A 23340-nucleotide genomic window follows, 5' to 3' on the forward strand; every position below is an offset into this window, starting at 1 on the left:
TTCATGTGCGGCACTTCTCAGTTTGGTTTGGGAAGGCCGGCCATGGCCCCATGTGGCTGGAGGCGGCTGTGTTGGGCAGTACCGTCGGAAGCAGCTCTGGCCACATGTTCCTCCCTGTGCTGGAAGAGTTAGTTACTCCAAGACTGGCCTGCAGGAAGGTGGCAGCCTAGGTACAGCTGCAGGTCTCATCTGTGCTCTGCACTCCAGAATGCACACAGGGTCACTCATCCCATTGCCCTGCTTTCTGTCTGTAATCTCATCGGGTCGTTGCTTGTTTTAATAAATCAAGTTCAGTTGTAAATCACAGAAAGTATTCTAGCTATTGTAAAGAGAAAGGTTTTTTTTTGTGTTTCTAATGGCATATCAAGGACTCAAAAAATCAAAAGGATGTAGGCTTCAGGAGTGTTGGTAACAATAATTTCTAAAGTGCAGAGCAGGATTTCAGCATTTGATTCCCGTGGGGGCGCAGGCTGGGTGGGAAGCTGGGAATGAGCTTGGCTGTGGTGTTACACTGACTGTGCCAAGAGGGGTGCCAGCAGCATAGATGTTCAACCTTCTGCTGCCGCAACTGGAAAACACACACCAGAAATGTAAATATTCGTCCTGTCAGTAGAAAAACCAGGAATGGCAGAATTCTGGTCCCCACTATAGTTTTCCTCCGGGAATCTGAAGGAAACCAGGTTGTGTGGCGCGCCCACTGGAAGGGAGTCCAGGAAGTGTGTTCTCCAGCTTTGTACTTTGCAGTGGCAGGCACAGGTAAGCCCAGAAGGGGTGCTGCCTGAAAGGCACGTCAACCTTGGACAGTTACTTTTTTGGATGATTGCCCTTAGTACCAGAAGTTTAACATGATTTTTCCTTTATTAATATGTCGTCCATTTTCTAGGTGGTTTTGTAATTAAGCTCTTATATATAATATTACATTTAAGATAGTGCAAGGTCAAAAACTCATTAGAAACCACACGTGGGTTTTTTGGTTGTTTTTTTCATGTTAAAAGCAGTTTAGAATAAATACAGGCAGCCACAAGCAACGAGGGATTGGATAAATTGTAAGAACGGGTTAACATAGCTGATATATGTTACCCTTTAGAAATAAGAATAAAATAGAGATTTATGCAGGTGTCCTCAGATGAGAGCTTCATTTTCTGTTGCTGTGAACTCTGCAGCTTTAAAACAATACAGTTGATTATTTTACAAAAGTTGCCCGCAGGCCAGAAGTCAGGTGGGCTTGGCGTGGTCTCTCTCAGAGCCTCCCAGGGCCGGAGCTCAGATGAGCAAAGGCTGTGCTGGCTTGCAGAGGTGGGCTGCTTACTGTGCTGCTCGCTTGAGTGAAGCCGTGCTCAGAGGCCTCGTGGCTGTGGGCTGACACCCCGCCCACGTTACCCTGCTGGGTGTCGCCTGAGGTCAAGTCAGGCCAAAAAACAGTGGTCTTTTATATTTCCCTGTCTTCTTGTCTGTCATCTGGTCATTCTAGGCAGTCACAGGGTCCCTCTCTGCTCTTTACTTATCCTTGCACGTTTTTGTGCTTTCCTTCTTTCTTTGTCACCGGAGGCTGAGCCAGGTTTCCCAGGCAGTGGCTCGGCTGACCTGTTGAGCTGGACAACCGCTGCCACCATGAAAGTCCTTTCCAACACCACGACCACCACCAGGGCGGTGCTGCAGGCTGTGAGCGACAGGCAGTGGTGGAAGAAGTCTCTGACTTACCTGCGCCCCCTCCAGGTAAGCCGGGCACCCCAATCTTAAAGCCAGCCCTCTGGCTAATGTCAGTTCTTAGCACTGCCACGGCTTTGATGATTAAAATGATCTCTGGGGAGACCTAGGCCTCCTGTAGGATTAGAAAGGAGCCATCTCTTTCACAGAGTGAAACACACCCACAGAGTAACTGCAAAGAACACTGGCGCACATTCCAGTGAGGTTTGCTGCATAGGTAAGAGGTAAGATTTAGTGAGATGAAAAAGAAAATGCTTACTTGATTTTGCTGTATTTCTTCCGGCTCATAGCTGGGGGAGAGTGAGGAGCCAGCTTGGGGTGGTGTATCAGACCCTGCTTCCACTCTGGAAGGGGAGATGAGGAGCAGCGTAGAGCAACTGCGTTTGCTCAGAGGGTCACCTCAACTCTTGGTTTCCCTGCCGTCTTCTCTGCACTCTGACACTGCAGGCCTTTAATCTCATGTTAGAAAACAAAAGGGGAAAGCTGTGTACCTGTTTATGTTTATCCCAAACACTCATGGAGTTTCCCATCCATCCACCCGTCTGTCCGTCTGTCTGTCCATCTATCCGTCCCTCTCTGTGGGCTAGATGCTGTTCTCCATGGAGTGAACACTTCCGTTTAATTCTCTTCCTGTGTGGAACTTGCATTTCACTGGTGGAGACAAAGAAAAGCATCTGGTGCTGCAGGTGGTAGCGAGGGCTATGAGGACGGGTGACGCAAGTAGGTGAACCCCAAGTGATGCTGGAGAATGGAGCTGAGTGGCAGAGAAGTTAGGCTCCTCAGAAAAGTACCACTTTGGGCAGAAATGTGATTGAGAGGAGGTGAAAAGTACAGAGCCCTCCGGGGCACACGTTTGATGTCTTGTAGAACATAAAGTAATCAAGTGTGGTTTGAGCAGCGTGAGCAGGCAGGAGGAGTGTGGGGAACAAGAGCAGAGTGGGTGTGTGTGGAACCCCAGCCCTGAAAGCGCCATGTGGACTCCGGCGTGACGCAGCTGGGTGGCTCTGGGGACGTAGGAGTGCGGCGTGCGCTCGACTAGGCTTGTTGCGAGGGGCACTGCTGACAGGAGTGAGGGGAGACTCAGGCTCATTCCCCGGGGAGTAGCTCTGAGCAGCGAGGGGGGAGTGGCGGTCTGGGGCTCTGCTGCTGTGTGCCCCTGCTGGTGTTCTCTGCGTGGACAAATGGGAGAGGAGGTCTGGGTGTGGGCCTCACAGTTGGGTAAATGGAGGTGCTGTCTCCTGAGCTGCTGTGTGCTTCAATTTGGGGTAGATTTGTGCATCTCTTGTCACTTGACACTTTGCACTGGATTATGATCATTTTCCTTTTCCCCCTGTTGGATGTTTTAAGGGTTTCAGTCTTGGGTAAAATTTTAACACTGTACCCATTTGTCTTCATTACTTTTTCATTGCTGGGACAAAATACCCAATACCTACAAGTTAAAGAACAAAAGTTTTATTTGGGCTCACAGTTTGCAGAGGTTCCTATCCATGGTCGGGGCACCAGATGAGCATTGCAGAGAGGAGACAGCTCAGGACATGGTGCAGAAGCAGAAGTCTCGGGGAGCGGGAAGGAGATAGATATCCATGAACACATACCTACCTGTATGTGGCTGTCTTCAGGCTGTGCCCACAGTACCGCCTCTTCCCCTGGGCTCCACCTCCTAACGTCACACCCTGCTGTAAACCCATCAGTCGACCGGTCCAGCATCACACACTGGGTTCCAGTCTCCTCCCCAAAGTCCGTCCATGAGCACAGGAGGCTCTTGGGGGATATCTGGATATGAGTCCTGACACTAAGCCGCGGCATTTATTAAACATCAGCTGTCATTGTTAGCAGCAGCAGCAGCAGCAGCTTCACTGTTTGTCTAGATTGTCCTTGGCAGGAAGTAATCGTGCAGTCACCTGGAGGAACGCCTTACTTGGTTCTGCCCGTGGGGAACCTTAGAGTCTGTCTGAGGCGAGCAGAGGATGGTAATGAACTCTCCTAGGGAGACTACCGGGGTCACTCATCCGGGCTGCTGAGAACAAATCCCCAGAGTGTATGTGGCGAGGGTGGCTGTGCAGGGGTTGGGAGGACAGAAGGAGCGTGGCTGTGCTCTCGCTGCGGTCAGGTCAGGCTTGAGCCGTGGGTCCGAGTGATCTCCCCAGGCAGCCGGGCTGGCTTGGACCGTAGGCCTGGGAAGGGCAGAGTCCCAGGACGCTGAGGCAGGTTGGCGTGGGTGGGGTGGAGAGGTGGCCTGCGGTGCCGATTAACATCTCACACCCTCAGGTGTTACTCCACATGCTCTTTGCCGTTTTTCCAGCGGGGCAGCAACGTGCATAGAATGACACTTTGGGATAGTGGTCCCGTCTGTGATGCGGAAGACCTGCTTTGTGTGTGACACTGATTGTGTGATGTTTCTGACTAGCTGAGGTCAGAGTGACCAGCAGACCAGCGGCACTGGCGCCCGGTCGCAGTGCTGCCTTCAGGATCCGGCTGTCAGGCTTCTGTCCTCTGCCGGGACACTCTCTCCAGTCTCAGAAGCAATCAGGTTTCTCCTGACGTCACCCTTCCCTCTCTCCCCCTCGTCCTTTTTACCCCTGTTCTTCACTCTGTTTTGTTTAGGGGCAAGAATTTGGAGGCTCTCATCAAGATGGGGCTGTAGCCAGTGAAGACCTACAAAAACAAGGGTGTCACCCTTTTGATGGATCAGTCATCTCGAATCCCTTTGTCCCTGAGGTAAGGACAGTGTACCTCAAAGACAGGCCTCCCTGTCATGCTATTGTGCAGTGTAAGGAAAAACTAAAATTTCTCTGCACATGGACCTCTTAGGCTCAGTTCTTGCTCATGGTATTCATCAGTTTTATGTGGATGGTTTCATACATATGATGACATGTTATGAGATGCAAGTCCTTTGAAATGCTACCTAAAATGGTATGCATTGGTGAGAAGTTACTATTCAAGTCACCAGAAGCCGTAGCATCCTACAATTGTGTTTTCTGAGAACATGTTCCTTAAAAAGACACCCTTTTAGGACAAGGTCCCAAGTTTGATCCCCAGTACCAAAAAAAAAAAGCCACGCTGTTAAAAGGTAGAACTTGCTTTTGTCCAGTCTGGCGTGACCTGCGACCCCTGTCAGCCTGTCCCCGTGGAGAGCCTTGCAGAGCTGTTGCTGAGGACTGGGAAACTGGCAGAGGCTGGGACGGAAGGGCAGGCAGTGTTGCCAACCACGGAAGGTGAGTATGGTGGCCCCCATTCCTGGCGGAGGAACGGCATGTGGAGAGCAGTGAGAATGAGTGGGCTGGGAAGGCAGTGATGACGTTCCCCTAGCTTCCAGCTGCCCGACTTGACACCGCCATTCGTTCCTCTATTCATTTAGAGCGTTTATTGAGCACCTGTGGTTTTCTGGACGCCTACATCGAAGACTTAAAAGGATACATAAGCTATAATTCTTAGCTTTAAATTTCTAACTGTGTAAAGTGATTCCCCTAGCGAATGATAAAGTACTCAATGCCTATTTATGTCTTTGCTACTTTTATGCTTAATTACAGATCTGCATTTGATTTTAGAATTTTCTTTTGTAGTTGTTGTTAGGTTTTTTGAGACAAAGTTTCGCTGTGTAGTGGTAGCTGGCCTTGAACTCCCTGTAACCCTTCTGTCTCAGCCTCCCAAGAGCTGGGATGACAGATGTGCAGCACCATGCCAGGCTGATTTTAAAATTTTCCTGTGCGGTGGCATAGCTTTAAATGTAGAGTTCTTGGTGAAGAGGGAAATGCTTACAAGTTTACCCAAGACAGCTTGCTATTTGTGCTTTTTACCCCTTAGCATCTTTATTTCTCTTCAGGGTCCCAGGGTAGATCCCTTGACTTTATTCTTTCCTCTAGCTCTCTCTACCCCTGCCCCCCTAGTGAGCAGCTCATGATTCAAAGGTTGCTGGAGCCCTGGCCATCTGGTCTGTATCGCGGCTGTGGAGGGGCAGTTTTCTTGGAAGTCCTGTCTGTCACTCCTCTTCACGTATTCCTGTCCCTGCTCACTGCTGGTTCACTGGGACAGTGCTAGCCAGGCTACCTGAGCAACTGCTGCATGGGGTAATGGCAGAAAAATATATGTGGGCAGTAGAACTGCCATTTTCCCCCCAAATTGATGCCATGACTTTTTTTTGATAATTATTTTCTTTAATCACTACTTTCATACAGGAGGAGGGGAGGTAAATACTACTTCCCCATTTAGTATGTGGAGGGTTTTTTTTTTTGGCTTTGTTTTGTTTTTTACCCACTATACCATTTTTCTTTGTTTCTAAAGTACATATTTTCCTACTTCTTAATCTTTAACTTCACAGTTTTGAGTATGTTTATTATTTCTCCGAAAGGCTGTTGTTTAATTCACGGTAGGTTTTACTGTTGACTCTATATGGAGATTGTGGTAACATTATTCTTGCTCCACTTAATTATTCTTCATTGCTTCTTGCTTTTCTCTTTATCATCCTAAACCATGTGTTAACGGTTAGCAGAGAAGTCTGCACAGAGAGAACCCGAGACCCTCAGGGAGGGCAGCACTGGGTGTGCGTATGTCGCCGTGATTGGTGTTGTAATGGGCTGAACAATAACTAGGATGTTCGCACACGTTGGTTCACCATTTGGTTTTCGTTTCTTTATTTAGCTTGCTGGTTACATGCATGTGAATTTGAGAATCTCACAAAAGGTAAACCAAAAAACAAACAAATGGAACCAAATGACGAAAGGTCTGAAAGTCCAAGGCTGTCTTCAGCCGATTGCTGTGTGCTAAGAAGTGTCTGCTGCTTGGCAGAGGTGTTTTGAGAGCTGTTCAGAGTACGGAAGCAGAAGGTTTGGCCTCACTCAGGGCTTCTGCCAGGACAGAGGCGCAGTCAGGAAGGCTCTGGAGCTGGCAATCAGCATGGCAAGGCAGTGCTCCCAGGCAGGTGGCTGGCTCACTGTGGGAAGTGGCTAGCACCCAGAGGGCAGCCACCCCAGGGTGTCAAAGTGTGATCAGTACAGAAAGCAAAAATGTAGCCAAAGCATCGGTGTGGCTGTTGCTGATTTGTGTCAGAGCGATGGCTTTCAGTGCCTCGTGAGAGGAATGGCCCCCTGATACCTCCAAGGACAAGTTTCCTCATGACTTTGAGCTCACAGAAATCAATTGTGTGTTTCCTCCTTTCTCTTTGGGCTCGGAATGGCTTTAATTATATATATCAAACATATTAGTGACTATTCTGTGAGTAGCGTCTATGATCTAGTATGACTGTTGTAAAAATAAGCCTGTTGTAACTTAGTAGCAGCTAAAGACCTTCCCAGGGGACATGTCCCTGGGCTGGCGTCTCTCCTCAGTCTGTCATCATTGCCCTTTTGGTTGGTTTTGTTTTCTGTAGCATTATTTCTGTGTGGCATTTGTTTCAAGTCTGTAGCATATTTTTCAGGATATCTTTGGTAGTAGCATATTTTCATCCCTTGAGGGTGCCTTGTTTTTTGGAAACAGCCTGATGCACAATAAATAAGGAGAAGATTGAGTTGATGTTAAGAAAAAAAAGATGGGACCGAAGATTGTCAATGATTGGGCTTCGTTTCCCAGGTGGGCCCCAGGTTCGCTCTGTCCACAGCTACACAAAGGAAAGTCCTGCAGTAGCTGGAGAACTCATAGCTCCTGAGGGATTCCTTTCGGGAGAGAGCGATACTTTTGATGAGTGGCTTCAGATATGCTTGTTTGAAAATTGGCCTCTTTTGTACATAATGAAGGGAAATTTCTGAAGAAAATTAAGATGGATGTGAAAAATGACTAGGTGAGATTGCAGTTGAAGGTCATGTTATGAAAACTAAGAAAGAAATTGGGTGGAGGAATTATCAGTGTGTGAAACAGCTGGATTTTCCTCTCACAGTGGGGGCTGAAAGGACTGCCAGACATGGGTCTGGTGGTGGAATACCAGCGGCAAATGGCAGCCGTGGGGGGGTGTGAGGGCTTTGTATGGTATGCAATTCTACAGGTTATTCTTACCCAAGCAGTCCAGGACCTCTAGCAGACTAAGTTTACCTCGTTTTTCTTGCTTTATCTTCTGTTATCCAAAATTCACAGCTTAACCCTTCCATCCTTCAGTTTTCAGTAGTCTTCAAGGGTATGTTCACCAGTCTTATACTTCTTTGTTCCCATAATTGCTTGTACAAAATTTGTTTTGGGTCCTTTGTACTGTATTTTCAAATCATCTGTTTGGAGATTTTCTCTTGTCCTAACCCATTCATTCCTGAATTCATTCTCTGAGTCTTACCTTATGGTAATGTCTAGTTCAGAGTTTTTCACTGATCTTGAGTGAATTAGGAAATGATCTTGGAAATGAATGGTTGATTGGAAAATGTCTCTCAAACTACACAGTTTCTTGGGAGACCTGATTGGTCATCCGTTTGGTTCACAACATTTGGAGCACACACAAGAAATGGATATTTAGAGAAGCACAGTGGAGAACACTCGTGTTTTGTCCTGTGAATCATCCACAGAGACCCTTGACTTCTAGCCCAGCTTCTAGCACCTCACCCATACACAGGTTGCTCCTTGTGTCCTATTATGTCTTAGTTACTTTTTTCTTGTTGCTGAGGCAAAATACCCAACACCCAAAGTTAAAGGAGGAGAGGTTTACTTAGCTCACATTTTGTAGAGGTTTCAGTCCATAATTGGCTGGCTCCTGGCAGACAGGCATCATAGAGGAGAAACAGTTCATGGCAGGCAGAAGGTAGCAAACCAACAAGGGACGACCACAGCTCTTTCTGGCCCTTTTATCTTATCCAGGCTACTTAGCACTCACACCCTTAATCCTAGTACCCTTGATCCTTGCATTGCCCAATGAATCAATCCCAGCATCACACACTCTAGATCCAGCCACCTCTGAAACGGCCCCACCTATGACTGCAGGAGGCTTTGGAGGGACATCTAGTATGAGCCGTAACACACCATCTCCACCAGTGGTGGCAAACCTATAGCATGCATGCCATGCTGGGCTGTTTGTATCATCAAAAACTCTAAAAGGTTCTCCATCACTGGCATAGATTATTGGCTATCCTAAGATTATGCAAATGACTTAAATACTCATCCAACTAAGGGAAATCTGGGAAAAATCATGTATATTTTCACAGTCAAATATCATTTATTTTGGATGATTTATGTACCACTCTCCTTCAGTACATATCATGGGAGTCTGTGTTTTAAAAATAAAGGTTTTACATTGTGCTTACCCATGAGCACCTGGCATTTTTTCACTAAAGTCCTAAGTGAAGAGAATGCTTGCATATTAAACCGTGTACAAACATGGACTTTATTGGCAATGTGCTCTCCTTTATTAAAACCATGGCATTGGTAAGTTTCCACTCATATAAACATTGTGTAGAAAAGTTGTTAAGGGGTGGGATAGTTTAAGACGAGCAGAACAAAAGACTGATTTGATTTTTTGGAGTGTGCTGGAGAGGGTTGTCCTTGGAGAGCAAAATCATGTAATCGGTGTAATAAGAGACTCAGCCTGCATTTGGCTCTGATTTTAGGACTCCAGTACTTGTGTGACTGACCACCTTTCATACAGGCTGTTACAACATGCAGAATTTTACCATGTGGCCTGGCCCCTTAACTCCAAAAGGCCCAGCTCCCGGGACCCTTGGTGACCCCTTTCCCCTGGGTCACAGCTGCCCCGGCAGGTTCCTCCTGCGCAAGCGTTGCAGGCGCACTGCTCCCCTGCTCAAGCAGGGCTGCTATTGAATGCAGGTTATGCAATCTGTGTTTAGATGGCGCCAAGCAGATTTCAATGAAAGGTCTTGAAAACCCTCCAGAGATTGAAATCACATAGAGCAGAGCTGGAAACATGGCGGTCCATGTGAACGTCCTATGGTGTTCACACAGAATAATGCTCCCCCTGCATTCAGTTCTCTTGCAGCTGGCAAGTGACGCTTTGCCCGGTGACGTGACCTTGGCCCTTGCCTACCTCCTCTCCTTGCCACAGGTAAGTTGGTCTTTGGGTGTGAGGGGCTCTAAATAAACCAGAGGACCTGTGCTGGGGACTTCTTGGTACAATTGTTTATTAGGGTGTCATCTGCTCCCGAGAGCTCATAGGAGCTGAAAGGACCTCTCAGCGTCCACAGAGGGGATCCTACAGCGTTAGCACACACGCCTGTCATTAAATCCGTGTTTCCCTTGGAGCACCTGCCTGATGGTGTCTTCTGAATTGTCATGTCTCCATGTTAAGCGGGGCTTGAGCTTGGGTTGATGTGATAGAGCCTCGTGTCACAATGCTGAGGTAACCACAAGGAACGAGGTGCCTCTTGCTCATTTCTTTCACCTGCATTACTGACATCCTGCTCCTTTCTAGGTATTAGACGCGAACAGATGCTTTGAGAAGCAGTCACACTCAGCATTGTCTCTCCAGCTGGCAGTGTATTACTACAGCTTGCAGATCTATGCCCGCCTGGCACCATGCTCCAGGGACAACTGCCACCCAGTGTACAGAGTGAGTCCTGCTGCTCTGCCTTACTCAGGAGTGGAGTCTGGGTTCGTCCATGTCCTCTCCGTAACCAGAACGCATCCCATGTGGCACAAGATGTCACTGCTTTTCCATCTGTCAGTAGCAAGTAGAGTTTCTTATATTTACTGTGACTGTGACTCTTCCCCCAGCTTTTCTTTTGCTTACTTTATTTTACCAAATTCTTAGCAAAGGCTAACACAGCAGGAGAGGCTAAATGGAGGATTGATGTTTTAATTTGCTACCCAATAAGAGGATGGTTGTCTTAATTCTGGGAAGGGGACAAAGTGATTCTTTGAGAATTCTGCACTTTATTTTTAAGCCAGAGATACAAAAGTAATTTAGAGATGGAATGTTGGAACATAGCTTGCTTGCTACTGCCACAAGATTCCCACAGGTTTCATCATGTATCTTTATTGTTAACTTATTTTTAAAATTTTTTTTATTTATATACTATTTGGTACATTTTAGTATACAATTCGTTTACGTTTATCATCGGGTGCTTGTACCTGTACATGATGTATCTTGGTTCTTATTTTTTTACCCTTCCCTATTTACATAGACTTTGTTTCCATTTTTTTTCTTTGTCATCATTTTTCCTTTCCATTCTTCCCTTTCTCCTCCCCCTCCCACCACCCCTACCCCTTTGGACCTTTTCCTATTTCAAGTTATCAATTATTCGTTCTAATCATTTTCATCCTCATTTACACTTTCAGTTTCTCACACTAGAGAAACTATTCGGTATTTACACATGTGTGTCCTATTTATTTCACTTAAGAGTATGGCCTCAATATACGTCCATTTAGCTATAAATGACTCTAGTTTCTCGTTCTTTATGGCTGAGTAGTACTCCATTTTATTAAAAAAACCACACCTTTTTTTATCCAGTTTCCAGTTGATGGGCATTTGGGCTGTTTCCAAACATTAGCTATTGCAAATTTTGCCGCTGTAAACATAGGTGCACATATATCACTATGGTATGATTCTTTTAATTCTTTGGGGAAGATCCCCAGCAGGGGAATAGCTGGGTCAAATGGGACCTCTAGTTCTAGTTCTTTGAGGTATCTCCATACTGATTTCCACAGTGGTTGCGCCAGTCTGCATTCCCACCAACAATGTAGAAGGTTCCTTTCTCTCCACACCCCCGCCAGCATTTGTTATTGGTTGATTTCTTGATAGCAGCCATTCTTTGCGGGGTGAGGTGGAATCTCAGTGTTGTTTTCATCTGCATCTCTTGAATGGCCAGTGATGTTGAACATTTTTTCATATGTTCATTTGCTGTTTTTACTTCTTTGTCTGAGAAATGTCTGTTCATTTCAGGTGCCCATTTTTGAATTGGGTCTTTGAATTTGGGGGGATCTGATTTTTTTCAACTCTTTATATATTCTAGATAGTAGACCTTTGTCTGAGGTATAGCTGGTAAAAATTTCTTCCCATATTGTAGGTTGTCTCTTAGCTCTGTTGGTAGTTTCTCTTGCAGTGCAGAAGCTTTTTAATAAGATGAAGTCCCAGTTGTTGATTCTTTGTGCTAGTTCCCGTGCTACTGAAGTTTTTTTCATAAAGTCTTTTCCTATGCCAGTGTCATTGAGAGCTCTACCTAACTTATCTTCCAGCAAGTTTACTGTTTCTGTCTTGATATTTAGCTCTTTAATCCACTTTGATCTTAGTTTAGTGCACGGTGATAGGTATGGGTCTAGTTTTAATCTTTGGCAGGTTGAAATCCAGTTTTTCCAACACCATTTATTGAACAGGCTGTCTTTTCTCCAATGAGGGTGATTGGCTCCTTTGTCAAAGATGAGGTGGCTGAGTATGTCTGGAGTTGTTTCTGCATCTTCTAGTCTATTCCACTGATCTTTGGGTCTGTTTCTATGCCAGTACCATGCTGTTTTTATCACAGTAGCTTTGTAGTATAGTTTCAAGTTGGGGATTGTGATACCCCCTGCCATGTCTCTTGCCCAGAATTGTTTTTGCTATTCTAGGTTTCCTCTGCTTTCAAATGAATTTTTGGATTGTTTTCTCTAGTTCTGTGAAGTATATTGTTGGAATTTCAGTTGGTATTGCATTAAATCTATATAATAGTTTTGGAAGTATAGCCATTTTCAGTATATTGATTCTTCCTAACCAGGAACAAGGGATATCTTTCCATTTTCTTATATCCTCTTTGATCTCCTTCTTCAGAGTGCTGTAGTTTTCAGTGTAGAGGTCTTTTGCTTCCTTTGTTAGGTTGATTCCTAGATATTTCATTTTTTTAGATACTATTGTAAAAGGAATTATTTCCCGAATTTCTCTCTCAATGGGTCTGCTATTTGTGTATAAGAAGGCTATTGTCTTTTGAGTGTTGACCTTATATCCAGCTACTCTACTGAATCTGTCCATTAAGTCTAGAAGACTTTTGACCGAGTTTTTTGGGTCTTCTATGTAAAGTATCATATCATTAGCAAATAATGACAGTTTCACTTCTTCCTTTCCTATCTTTATTCCTTTTATTTCTTTCTCTTTTCTAATTGCTATGGCTAATGTTTCCAGAACAATATTGAACAGGAGTGGTGATAGTGGGCATCCTTGTTCCTGATTTTAGCATGGAAGTTTTCAGTTTTTGACCATTTAATATGATGTTGGCTGTTTGTTTTTCATAGATAGCCTTAATCAGGTTGAGATAAAGACCTCCTATTCCAATTTTCTATAGCATTTTTATCATGAATGGGTGCTGGATTTTGTCAAATGCCTTTTCTGCATCTATTGAGATGATCATATGGTTTTTGTCCTTGACTCTGTTAATATAGTGTATTACATTTATTGATTTATGGATATTGAACCATCCTTGGATCCCTGGGATAAATCTGACTTGGTCAGGGTGTATGATCTTCTTGATGACACTCTGTATTCTGTTTTCCAGTATTTTGTTGAGGATTTTTGCATCTGTGTTCATTAGGGCGATTGGCCTGTAGTTTTCTTTTTGGGTTGGGTCTTTCCCTGGTTTTGGGATCAAAGTAACACTTGCTTTCAGGAATGAATTTGGGAGCCTTGCTTCCCTTTCAATTTCCTTGATGAGTTTAAAGAGTAACAGCGAGAGTTCTTTAAATGTCTGGTAGAATTCAACAGTGAAGCCGTCAGGACCTGAGCTTTTCTTTGTTGGTAAGTTTTTTATTACATTTTCAATTTCACTCATTGTTATTGGGGTATATCTTCTTCATTTAACTTTGGCAATTCATTATGTATCTAGGAATCTGTCCATTTCTTCTGTGTTTTCCATTTTATTAGAGTACAGGTTCTCGAAGTAGGTATTGATGATCCTCTGGATTTCTGCTGGATCTGTTGTGGCTTCACCTTTTTCATTCTTAATTGTATGGATTTGAGCCTTTTCTTTCCTTTTTTTGATAAGGTTGGCTAAAGGTTTATCGATTTTATTTATTCTTTCAAAAAATCAGCTCTTTGATTCATTAATTTTTTTGTATCATTCTCTTAGTCTCCATTGCATTGATTTCTGCTCGTGTCTTTATAATTTCCTTTCTTGTATGAGCTTTGGGTTTGTTATGCTCTTCATTTTTTGGGACCTTGAGGTTCTGCATTAGGTTATTTATTTGAGTTCTCTCTGTTGTCCTAATATGGGCATTTACTGCTATGAATTTCCCATGTAGAACTGCTTTCATTTTGTCCCACAGATTCCTGTATGTTGTAGTGACTTTATCCTTTACTTTTAGAAACTGTCTAATTTCTTCTTTAATTTCCTCTGTGACCCATTGGTTGTTCAGGAGAGTGTTATTCAATTTCCATGTGTTTGTGGGTGTTCTGCAGTTTCTTATGTTATTGATCTCCAATTTTATTGCACTAACGTCTGATAATATACAGGGGATAACTTCACTTCTTTTACATTTACTTAGATTTGCCCTATGAGCTAGCATGTGATCTATTTTGGAGAATGACCTGTGTGCAGCTGAAAAGACTGTGTATTCTGATTTTGTGGGGTGGAACATTCTATAAACATCTCTTAAGTCCATTTGTTCAATAGTTTGCTTCAGTTCTAGAATTTCGTTGTTAATTTTTTTCCTAGATGATCTGTCTATTTGTGATAGAGGGGTGTTGAGGTCCCCCACTACAATTGTGTTAGTGCTTATTTGGTTTTTCATGCTCATTAATATTTGTTTTGTATAGTTGGGGGCATTTGTATTTGGTGCATATATATTTAGGATTGTCATCTCTTCCTCTTGGATTGTTCCCTTTACAAGGATGTAGTGACCATCTTTGTCTCTCTTAAATAGTTTTGGTTTGAAATCTACTTTGTCTGCAAATAAGATTGCTACCCTGGTTTTGTCTGGGATCATGTTGTGTGGAGAACTGTTTTCCATCCTTTTACTTTCAGTCTATGAATTTCTTTTTGAGTTAGGTGTGTTTCTTGTATACAGCATATTGCTGGGGTTTGCTTCTTAATCCATTCTGTCAGTCTGTTTCTTTTGATTGGTGAATTGAGGCCATTAACATTGATGGTTATAATTGAGAAATACTGACTCATTCTTGCCATGATGTTTTATTATTGTTGGCTCTTTTCTTATTTTTTCCCCCTTTCCCTTTAGTGCCTTACCTTGCGTGGTACCTTCTCTCTGTTGGCCCTCATGGAGTTGTGACCTTCATTGTCTTTTTCTACGATACTGCATAAAATTGTTTGGAGTGCTGGTTTGGTGTTCGTGAAATTTCTCAGGTGTTCTTTGTCGTGAAAGTATCTGATTTCCCCATCGATTTTGAAAGATAATTTTGCCGGATACAACAGTCTAGGTTGGAAGTTATTTTCTTTTAGGGCTTGAAATACTTCACTTCTGGCTCTCCTTGATTTGAGGGTTTGGGTTGTGAAATCTGCCATGATTCTGATGGGCTTTCCTTTGTAGGTGATTTGTTTCTTTTCTCTAACTGCCTGTAAGATTTTGTTCTTTTGTTGGGTTTCTGGGATCTTGACTATTATATGCCTAGGTGTAGATTTTTTTTGATCATGGCTGGGTGGAGTTCTATATGCCTCACTTATCTGTGTGTCCAATTCTCCACCTCTGTGAGAAGTTTTCTACTATTACTTCTGTGAACAGATTTTTTACGTCAATTGTACTTTCTCCTGTTTATTTGTGGACTCCTATCAATCTTATGTTATTCTTCTTTGCATCATCTAGCAGCTGTTGGATTGATTTCTCATGGTCCCTTACTATTTTTAAGAAATCTCTGTTTTCATGGTCCTTAACTGCAATCCCGTCTTCTATATCTGATATTCTGTCTTCAGATTCTCTTAGTCTGCTCTGCATGCTTTCAGTGGAGTTTTTAATCTCCTGAATATCTGTTTGAATCTGTTTCATGGATTCCATTTCTTTCTTATTTTGGGTGATCATGGTTTCCATTTCTTTCTTATGCTGGGCATTCATGGCTTCCAGCATGTTTCTGATCTCATCTGTTTTCTTGTCTGTTTCTGCGCTAGTGCCTCTAATCATGTCTTTCACTCTACTCACCATCTCTGTATTTATCTGGGAGATTATTTCTGCTTTGAATTTTTCTAGAGCCTCATGCATCTGCTTTGTTACTTCCTGTGCTACCAGTTCAGGGTGTCCAGGTGGTTGATTATCAGACTGTTCCTCCTCATTTCCCCCAGAATTTCCTTTTTGTGGCATGGAAGCCTGCGTTTATGCCTTGCTTAAATGTCTTCTCATTTTTGTTTTTGGTACTGTCCGTGGTTTAATTCCTGGGTTGATATTTCAAAATTGCTCAATGCAGGTATCTTTGTTGCTTGTGTTTAAAACCCTTGTGGAATGACTTTTTCAGAGGTGCCTTCCAGATATGGCTTGTGTTTAGGTTTTGAGTCTCTAATAACTCTGAGGCTATTTTATTTTCCTTATACCCGGAAGGAAAACTGATCAGATCAATCACAACATGTTAGGCCAAATGTTACAGTCAGCAATAGCATAGCATCAAGCGCAGCTTAGAAAATGACAATTTGTGGTAGTTATTAATCTATCACATTTAACTATGTGAAGTATAATCCCCTGTGCCTCTGTAGTGAGGGACCAGGTAGCAGAAGAGCCGTAAGGCTGGGGTGGGGGAATATGGAATTGGGCCTTGTAGGCACCCGTGAGGCTAAGCGGAGCACCAGATGAAGGCAAGGCCCCAAGTTGCTCCTGGGAGTTCACCGTGCCCTGTACAGGAACCGGAACACTGCTGAGGAGCCTATTGTTAACTTCTGAGTGTCAACACCTCAGCACGGCCTCTGGATTCATGAGAGTGTTTTGGGGTCCCATCGTGGCAGGCTGAGTGGCAGCAGGAAGTGTGAGATTCACCAAGACCTGCACCAGAAAATATCGGGTGCACTGAGGTGGGCGTGGCGAACAGATCCAGATCCAGTACTGGGCATTTACAAAGGGAAGCTGGACCACTCCCGGGCCTTGGCACGCCTCATGCCCAGTTGTGCACGAAGTATGTAAAAAACTTTCCCCCACACGCCTGTCATCCCAACACTCTGGGAGGCTGAGGCAGAAGGACTGCAAATGCAAGCTAGCCTGGACAACTCGATGATTTAGTGAGACCCTGTCTCAAAATAGAAAAGAAAGAACAGCTGGGGATGCGCTCGGTGGGAAGGGGATGAGTTTAACCCGAAACTGCAAGTGACGAAAGAGACACCTCTCTGCTTTTCGGAATTACATTCTGTTGGGGAAAGAGGCATCATAAATAAAATAAGTAAATCCAAAGCAAGAAAAGTCATGGGAAAGTGGGAAGACAGAGAGAGAGAGACAGAGAGAGACAGAGAGACAGAGAAAGAGAGACAGAGAGAGAGAGGCAGAGGGAAGTACTGAAGTGCCGTTTAAACACGGTCAGGAGAGGTGCTGTGGAGTAAAGCCACAGCACAGGAGCGTTTCCATGCAGACACCTGGTTGAAGAGCCCTGTAGACAGAAGTAGCACCAAAGGCACGGAAGTGCCACTGTTGTGTCATTTGCACTGTGGTGCTTTTTCACAAGGTATTCAAGTTGGTGTAAACATTCCACGCTGTCACATTCAAGGGTAGAAAAGGACAGGGTGCACCGGACTCTGTAACCGGACTCTGTGCAGAGTGCCATCCAGTCACAGCGCCCCCACCCGGCGCTTTCCCTCTTGGCACCTGCTCACATGGCCCCTGCCGGCCTGTGGCACCTGTGAGGCCAGCCGGTGAATCCCAGCAGGAAATGTCCCCTGCCACTGCGTCTGCAGGCAGAATCCGAAGCCCTGCATGTGACAGATCAGACCTCAGTGAGCCAGTGGGCTCCTCTTTCTGTCCACGTGCTTCCTGACTCAGCCTCTGGAAGTTGATAGTCTCCCAGTTAGAAGTCAGGGTGCCCTGAATTTCAGACCCTTTTGTGCGCCTCTGTGTGTGCATGTAATCCCAGCAGCTGCTTCTCCTCCCAGTCTGAGCTGGGGAAGCTGCGCCCCCAGGGCCTCCTCCTCCTTGCCTCTCTCTGCTCTCTGCCCACCCCAGCCAGTGGTCTCGGTCTCACCTGACCCCACCGGAGATCAGGGACCCGTTACCCTCCCCAGGACCCATCCCCATCCACAGCCAGGGGCTGTTAACTGGCAGGTGATGCATCCAGCCCTATGTCTGCTGTTGTGCTGGGAGCCTGGAGCTTCAGGGCCACGTGGAGTCCTGACATCCGGGCTGCACACTCACAGGCACGCTGAGCACACGGCTGTGCCCCAGGCTGCCTGACAGCTCCTCATCAGAGTTTGCAGCATCTTCCTCTGTGCGGAAGGCACCGCTGAGGTGGGATTAAACGAGACAAACTCCCAATGGCTCAGCTTGGAGGTCGTTATCAAAGTGTCTTCAGTTTGTTGCCTCCACGTAACCACCCCCAGTGAAGCGGAGCTTTCCCTCGCCTGTCCTTTCCCTGGTCCCCGATTCCACAGCCTTCTCTTACCCATGTCCACTCTGCAGTTGTATTCTACAGGACCTCACTCTGGAGGAGCTGTGTGTGTGATCGCGTGTGACCGTGCGTAACCGTGCGTATACCACACGTGACCGCACATGTGACCACACATGTGGCTGCGTGTGTGACTGCCTGTGTGACCACATGTGTGACATGTGTGTGACAGAGCAGCAGAGGCCCTGAGCTCAGCAGGTCCAGTGCTCACAGGAGCATCCTGCACCTGCCCCACTGCGTTGCTTCCCACAATGGTGATTGACAGATGTAGGAGATGCTAGGAGATGGTGCGCTCTGCTAATGTCCGCACTGATTCACTCATTTCTGTGTTTAAGACATAATACACACATGACCAGAAAACTCAGGTGGTGCAAAGGGTGTACAGTAACAACTCAGTGTTGTCTCTGGATCCATCCAGAAATAGTGTGTGGATCTGCATATTTATGTAACTATCAGAGGGATGGAAGTCACCTGGACTTTTCCCACTTAAATCTTCCCTTCTAACTATGGTAAAATATGTCCTGAAGTGTGATCTCTGTAGCATTCTTTTTAAAAAGGGTTCAGAAGATGAAATGAGTTAAAAATGGGAACTTGTCCTTTAGTTTTATAGTCTAGGGAGTCAAACAAACAGCAGGGGTGAAATTCAAAACTTTATGGTAGACTGTTTCCAAAATGTGTTTTTATAAGCTACTAATTGAAAATACTAAGTAGAAAATTATCTTAAGCAAAATAACAACCCTAGAGGGGAAACAAAACACCTGTTTAAAACTTCCCAGACAATATTACCCAGAAATGGAGACTATTAAACCAGATAAATTTATTACCCCTACTAGTGAGCAGTAGATCGAGTCAGTGAGCTTTCCCTTGTCATGAATATTTATGCATGTTTTGTTTTTACAGCGATTTGACCATCTTTGTTAGAGAAATTGTATTTCATTCACTCCCCCAAAGAATTGAATTTCCATGTTTGGGGAGGAAAATAGAATAATTCAATTCTTCCCACTTTTCCTTTTCAAGTTCTTGGTGCTTTTTTATGCCAATATTTTTTATAGCCTACAGTATTTTACAGTATTGCTCCGATACTGAATGTGGACAATTTTGAAGTTTGCTCATAAAGTCCTTCACAGTTTTCTTAGGGGCTGAAAGCTTTCTTGCTTATGATCATGCCACTGCACTTGTGGAGGAGAGCAGCTTGAATGTCCTCTGGACACCCGGGAACCCAGACCACGTCAGGTGCCCTGCTGAGTGGGTGGGGCCAGTGGCAGAGGCCGTGGCACTGTGTGTGCCTAGAGCCTTGGGACGGGCTCGGGGGGTGGGGTGGGGTGGAAAAGGGGACCAGCTGTGCTGTCCCCCACGCTGCCGGGCTGCTGTGAGGTCAGGAGAGAGCCGTGTGCAAACGCTTAGAAACCTGAGAGTGCTGTGCACTTTTGGGGTGCAGCAGAGATGTAGGAAATGAGCTGCTGGAGTGAACAGGAGGGGTAGTACTTTGAGAAAAGTGATCAGCTTAGGGAGAAGTTGGTTCATTGAATATTAGAAGTAGTCATAACCCAGTCACATTATTTTTGTTTGTGTTTTTGAGGCGGGGTCTCCCTGTGTAGCCCAGGCTGGACTTGAACTCATGGTGATCCTGCTGCCTCAGCCTCCCGAGTGCTGGGATTACAGGTGTGCACCATCCTGACTGGCACCAGTCACATTTTCTGAGGAAGAGAGCAAGAGGAGTGGCAGTAAGAAAACAAATTGCTTAGACAGCTAGAATTTGCAACATGCTTATCCAGTTTTGTTTCATTTTTACAAAGACTTTGTAGAATTTGCCCCACTTTTAGAAATGGAGAACTTGACGCTCAGGAGGGAAATACCAGTAATCCAGGCTTCGGTGCCAATTCCTTTGTTTTCCCCCATAACTAATTTTACTTCGCAACTTTAGTGAGAGGTTGTCTCTTCCCATTAGCGTTACGTTTACATAAGAAGTTGAAATACTGAAAATCTTCGTATACACTTTCAAACTATTTCATCATGGTTTTGACACTTCGCAGTCTGTCATCTAGGTATTAGCAGAATGCCCCTGTTCACCATTCTGTTATGATAGAGTTTCATTTAAAAAATTTTTATCAGTACACGTTAGCAGCACATGATTGCATCCATCATGGGGAGCTGGTACACAGTGCATCTTGGTTCTTTTCACTTCCTTCCCCCTCCATCTTTTCACCCCTTCCTATTTGCAAAAGACCTGGCTCTTTGTTTCCAGTTTGTTCCCTGGAGTCTCACTATGTAGCTCAGGCTGGCCTCAGACTCAAAGCGATCCTCCTGCTTCAGCCTCCCAAGTGCTGGGATCCAAGGCGTGGGCTGCCACTCCCAGCCTCCCTGTTTCCTGTTATAAGACAGAGTTTCAGAAGGAGGTGCACTTACATCAGAGTTGAGCAGGAGATGCTCCCCTTGGTCATGACCCTGAAACGCTGTTACAATTTGGGAAGCAGAGAAGAGGCTCAGAGAGAGGGCTTCAGTCATCTTTCCTGTTGGGCGCTTCAGGCATTTGTGTACTTGCCCTGAGGGTGCTCACTGTGTCAGGCCTTTCACAGTTGTTTGCTTAGTGTCTCTCTGAGTAGACTTCCTTTCTGGAGGAAAGGGGCAAGGCATATCCTCATAATACCTCCCTTGGTACATAACATGCACAAAAATTTTTTTCTAAATGCATGAAAGCTGGTTCTCTAGGTTACTGTGGTATTCAGACACAGGTATTTTGACTCAGTACACTTTTTTGTGATTTTTAGAAATAGGACTCAGTATATGCATAGAGGTAGAAAAAAATTAAATACAGTAAGATTGACTTTTGCTTAGGTCCACCTGCTGGAATCCAGGATTTCTTTAATTGGTTTTTATCCACGCTCCCAGATTGTTCCCTAATAGGATCAAGAGAGAGACAAGCAGGCTAGGTTGGCAGCGCAGACTCAACAATGACAAATCTCCTGTGTGACTTAGAATTATGGCTTCTACCCGCTGGAAAGGCTGACAGCTTGCTATAATTAGGAGTGTGTTTCTGAGAACCAGGGTGGATTCTGGGGTGTTCCCCTAGTTTTCTCACCTTAAGAATATGTCTCATATCATCCCAGGAACGAGGAGTGGCCGAGTTAATGCTGTCTGTACCATGCTGCCTGTTAAGTAATTCCAGAATCTGCTTTGTTGACTCCCAGATCAACTTTAACGTCCATAAATGTGGCCAGTTCATTATTTAGGGTCCTTCCTCATCAGCTGTGGGGTTCTGGGTTTTGTTCTACTCAAATAATTTTACTGCTTTTGAGAAGCTGCTAAGAATCATGGGGTAATATCCCACTGAGCCCCAAATCAAGCAGAGTAGGAGTCGGTTGGATGCTTTCGTGTATAACCCAAAGTGTTCCCAGCTTCGGGAACTGAGGTGGGCTTTGTTTTGTTTTTCTGACTTCTCCTTGGAGAAAGCCTCTTCTCCTTATCTTCTTATGGTGAGGGCTTGGAACTACAGCTTTTGCATTGGGAGCACTTCATGTTGCTCCCCAAAACGGTACCCAGAGGCAAAGGTGATGAAATTTCTGCTGAGGGAGTTGTAATAAATGACCAAGTAGTGAAGGCAAATGTGTGATGTAGGTTTAGGGGAGCTGAAAAAGCAAGAGGTTTGCTTTTGAGGTGAGAGAGGTTTTCAAAGTGGAGCGGCAGTCTGGATGTGTGCTTGTGGCTCTGACCCGTGTCCTGACTCTGGTCTGTACTTCCACCTTTGCAGCTGAGTCCGGGCCTTAGTTAAATGGCCTCTGTGAAGGGCCAGCAGGTGCCTGGCAGGCACGGCCTGCTCTTTGTCCCTCACTGCCTCATTGTGTGTAGTGCATGTCAAGTATGTCTTCCATTCCTTTCACAGGCCCATCCCAAAGAGGTGATCAGGATGGTCACCAGCTATGTGACTCGCCGAGGACAGGAAGCCTGGCCTGAGGACCTGGCTTCGCTCACTGCGCACTTGCACTACTACAACGAAAAGCTGCTGGACTTCACACAGGCTCAGCTCCTGCAGGGCCTGGAGAAGGGCGTGGATGTACAGCGGTTCACCGCCGATGACCAGTACAAGAGGGAGACCATCCTCGGGCTGGCGGAGTAAGCGTACCTTTGTCTCAGGAGAGCGTGGGTCTGAAATGCAGAACAAGCTGAGCTCTCAGAGTACTAATCAGATGAGATCGGGCGCGTTCAGGGTGGTATGGCAGTAGACCAGAGTGCTAATCATAGTCCTTCAAGCATTGACACTTACCGTAGCTGTTCACACAGCTTGCCCACAGGAGAGATGTGCATGTGTTTCCAAACAGAGCAGTAGATGCATAGAAGCCTACAGACATAAATAGTGAGCACTGGAACTAATTTTTTAAAGTTCCCCAATCCTTTGAATCCCATTGCCAAGATTATGGCCAGGTTAGAGGACATAGGAGGTGGTCAGGTGAAAGGTAGAATGCTTACGGATGGGTTTTATAAGCCAGATTGCCTTTTGTTTTTGACTGGGAATCTCACTCTCCAAAGTTCATAGCAATTAGTTGGGCACAGTGGCGAGTGCCTGTGACCTCAGCATCTAGGGAGGCCAAGGCAGGAGGACTGGGAGTTCGAGTCCTGCCTAAGCAATTTAAAAAGATACCTGGCATTTTAATGTCTTCATTGTGTATACATTAGATACCGTGGACGTACTACGGGAGGACGACCGGTGTGGTCTTTCCAGGTGCATTTACCTGCCCTGGGCTTCTAGAGGAAGAGCGACTGACCAGCTCTAGTCACCTCTGTTGGAGGGCAGGAGCAGCTGCCACCTCTCCGTGTAGGCCCTGTCCCTCTCGAGGGACGCACCGGCCCCTGTGGGATGCCAGTGCAGCTGGATGAGTTGCTCTTGGGTCAGGAGCTCTCTTTGCTTCTAGAACTGGGGTCTGTCTTCATCTTGCTAGTTCAGATCAGATGAGAAGCGTACCTGTTAGAGGGGAGTGTGCTCACCCACGTGGAGGGAGTAAGTAGGGGTGTTTTGATTTTCCCAGACCAGTTTGAAAGTGCTTACCGGGGCAAGACCCCCTGGGTGAGGTTCTCTGTAAATTTTATTTATAAATGTCACTTGTTCTCATGGATGACCTATAGGGGAAGTGTTTTCTCCCCATTTTATAGCCGGGAGAATGGTGCTTAGGGATATGCAGTAAGTGGCCCACATTTCTGTAGCTGGTGACGGTGACAAGCCTGATTATGCATCTTTGAGCTGC

The 23340-nt window shown here is 45.3% G+C and overlaps 1 protein-coding gene across 3 annotated transcripts in view; it reads left to right on the forward strand.

The window, feature by feature from the left end:
* The window catches only part of Nbas (NBAS subunit of NRZ tethering complex), a gene marked incomplete at its 5' end in the record, with an annotated part of 266027 nt that overhangs the window by 156786 nt on the left and 85901 nt on the right, over positions 1-23340 (forward strand). For 2 of the 3 annotated variants that reach the window (XM_087199614.1, XM_087199615.1), the window contains 6 exon segments: positions 1549-1716; positions 4312-4425; positions 4799-4922; positions 9597-9673; positions 10040-10177; positions 21984-22213. In XM_087199614.1, coding sequence (XP_087055740.1) covers positions 1549-1716; positions 4312-4425; positions 4799-4922; positions 9597-9673; positions 10040-10177; positions 21984-22213 — 851 coding nt within the window. 3 annotated transcript variants of the gene reach the window in all.

This window comes from Heterocephalus glaber, unplaced genomic scaffold (assembly GCF_053883595.1).
Source record: "Heterocephalus glaber isolate CG9 unplaced genomic scaffold, H.glaber_assembly_v1.0 deba00001724, whole genome shotgun sequence".
In the NCBI taxonomy this organism is placed as follows: Eukaryota; Metazoa; Chordata; class Mammalia; order Rodentia; family Bathyergidae; genus Heterocephalus; species Heterocephalus glaber.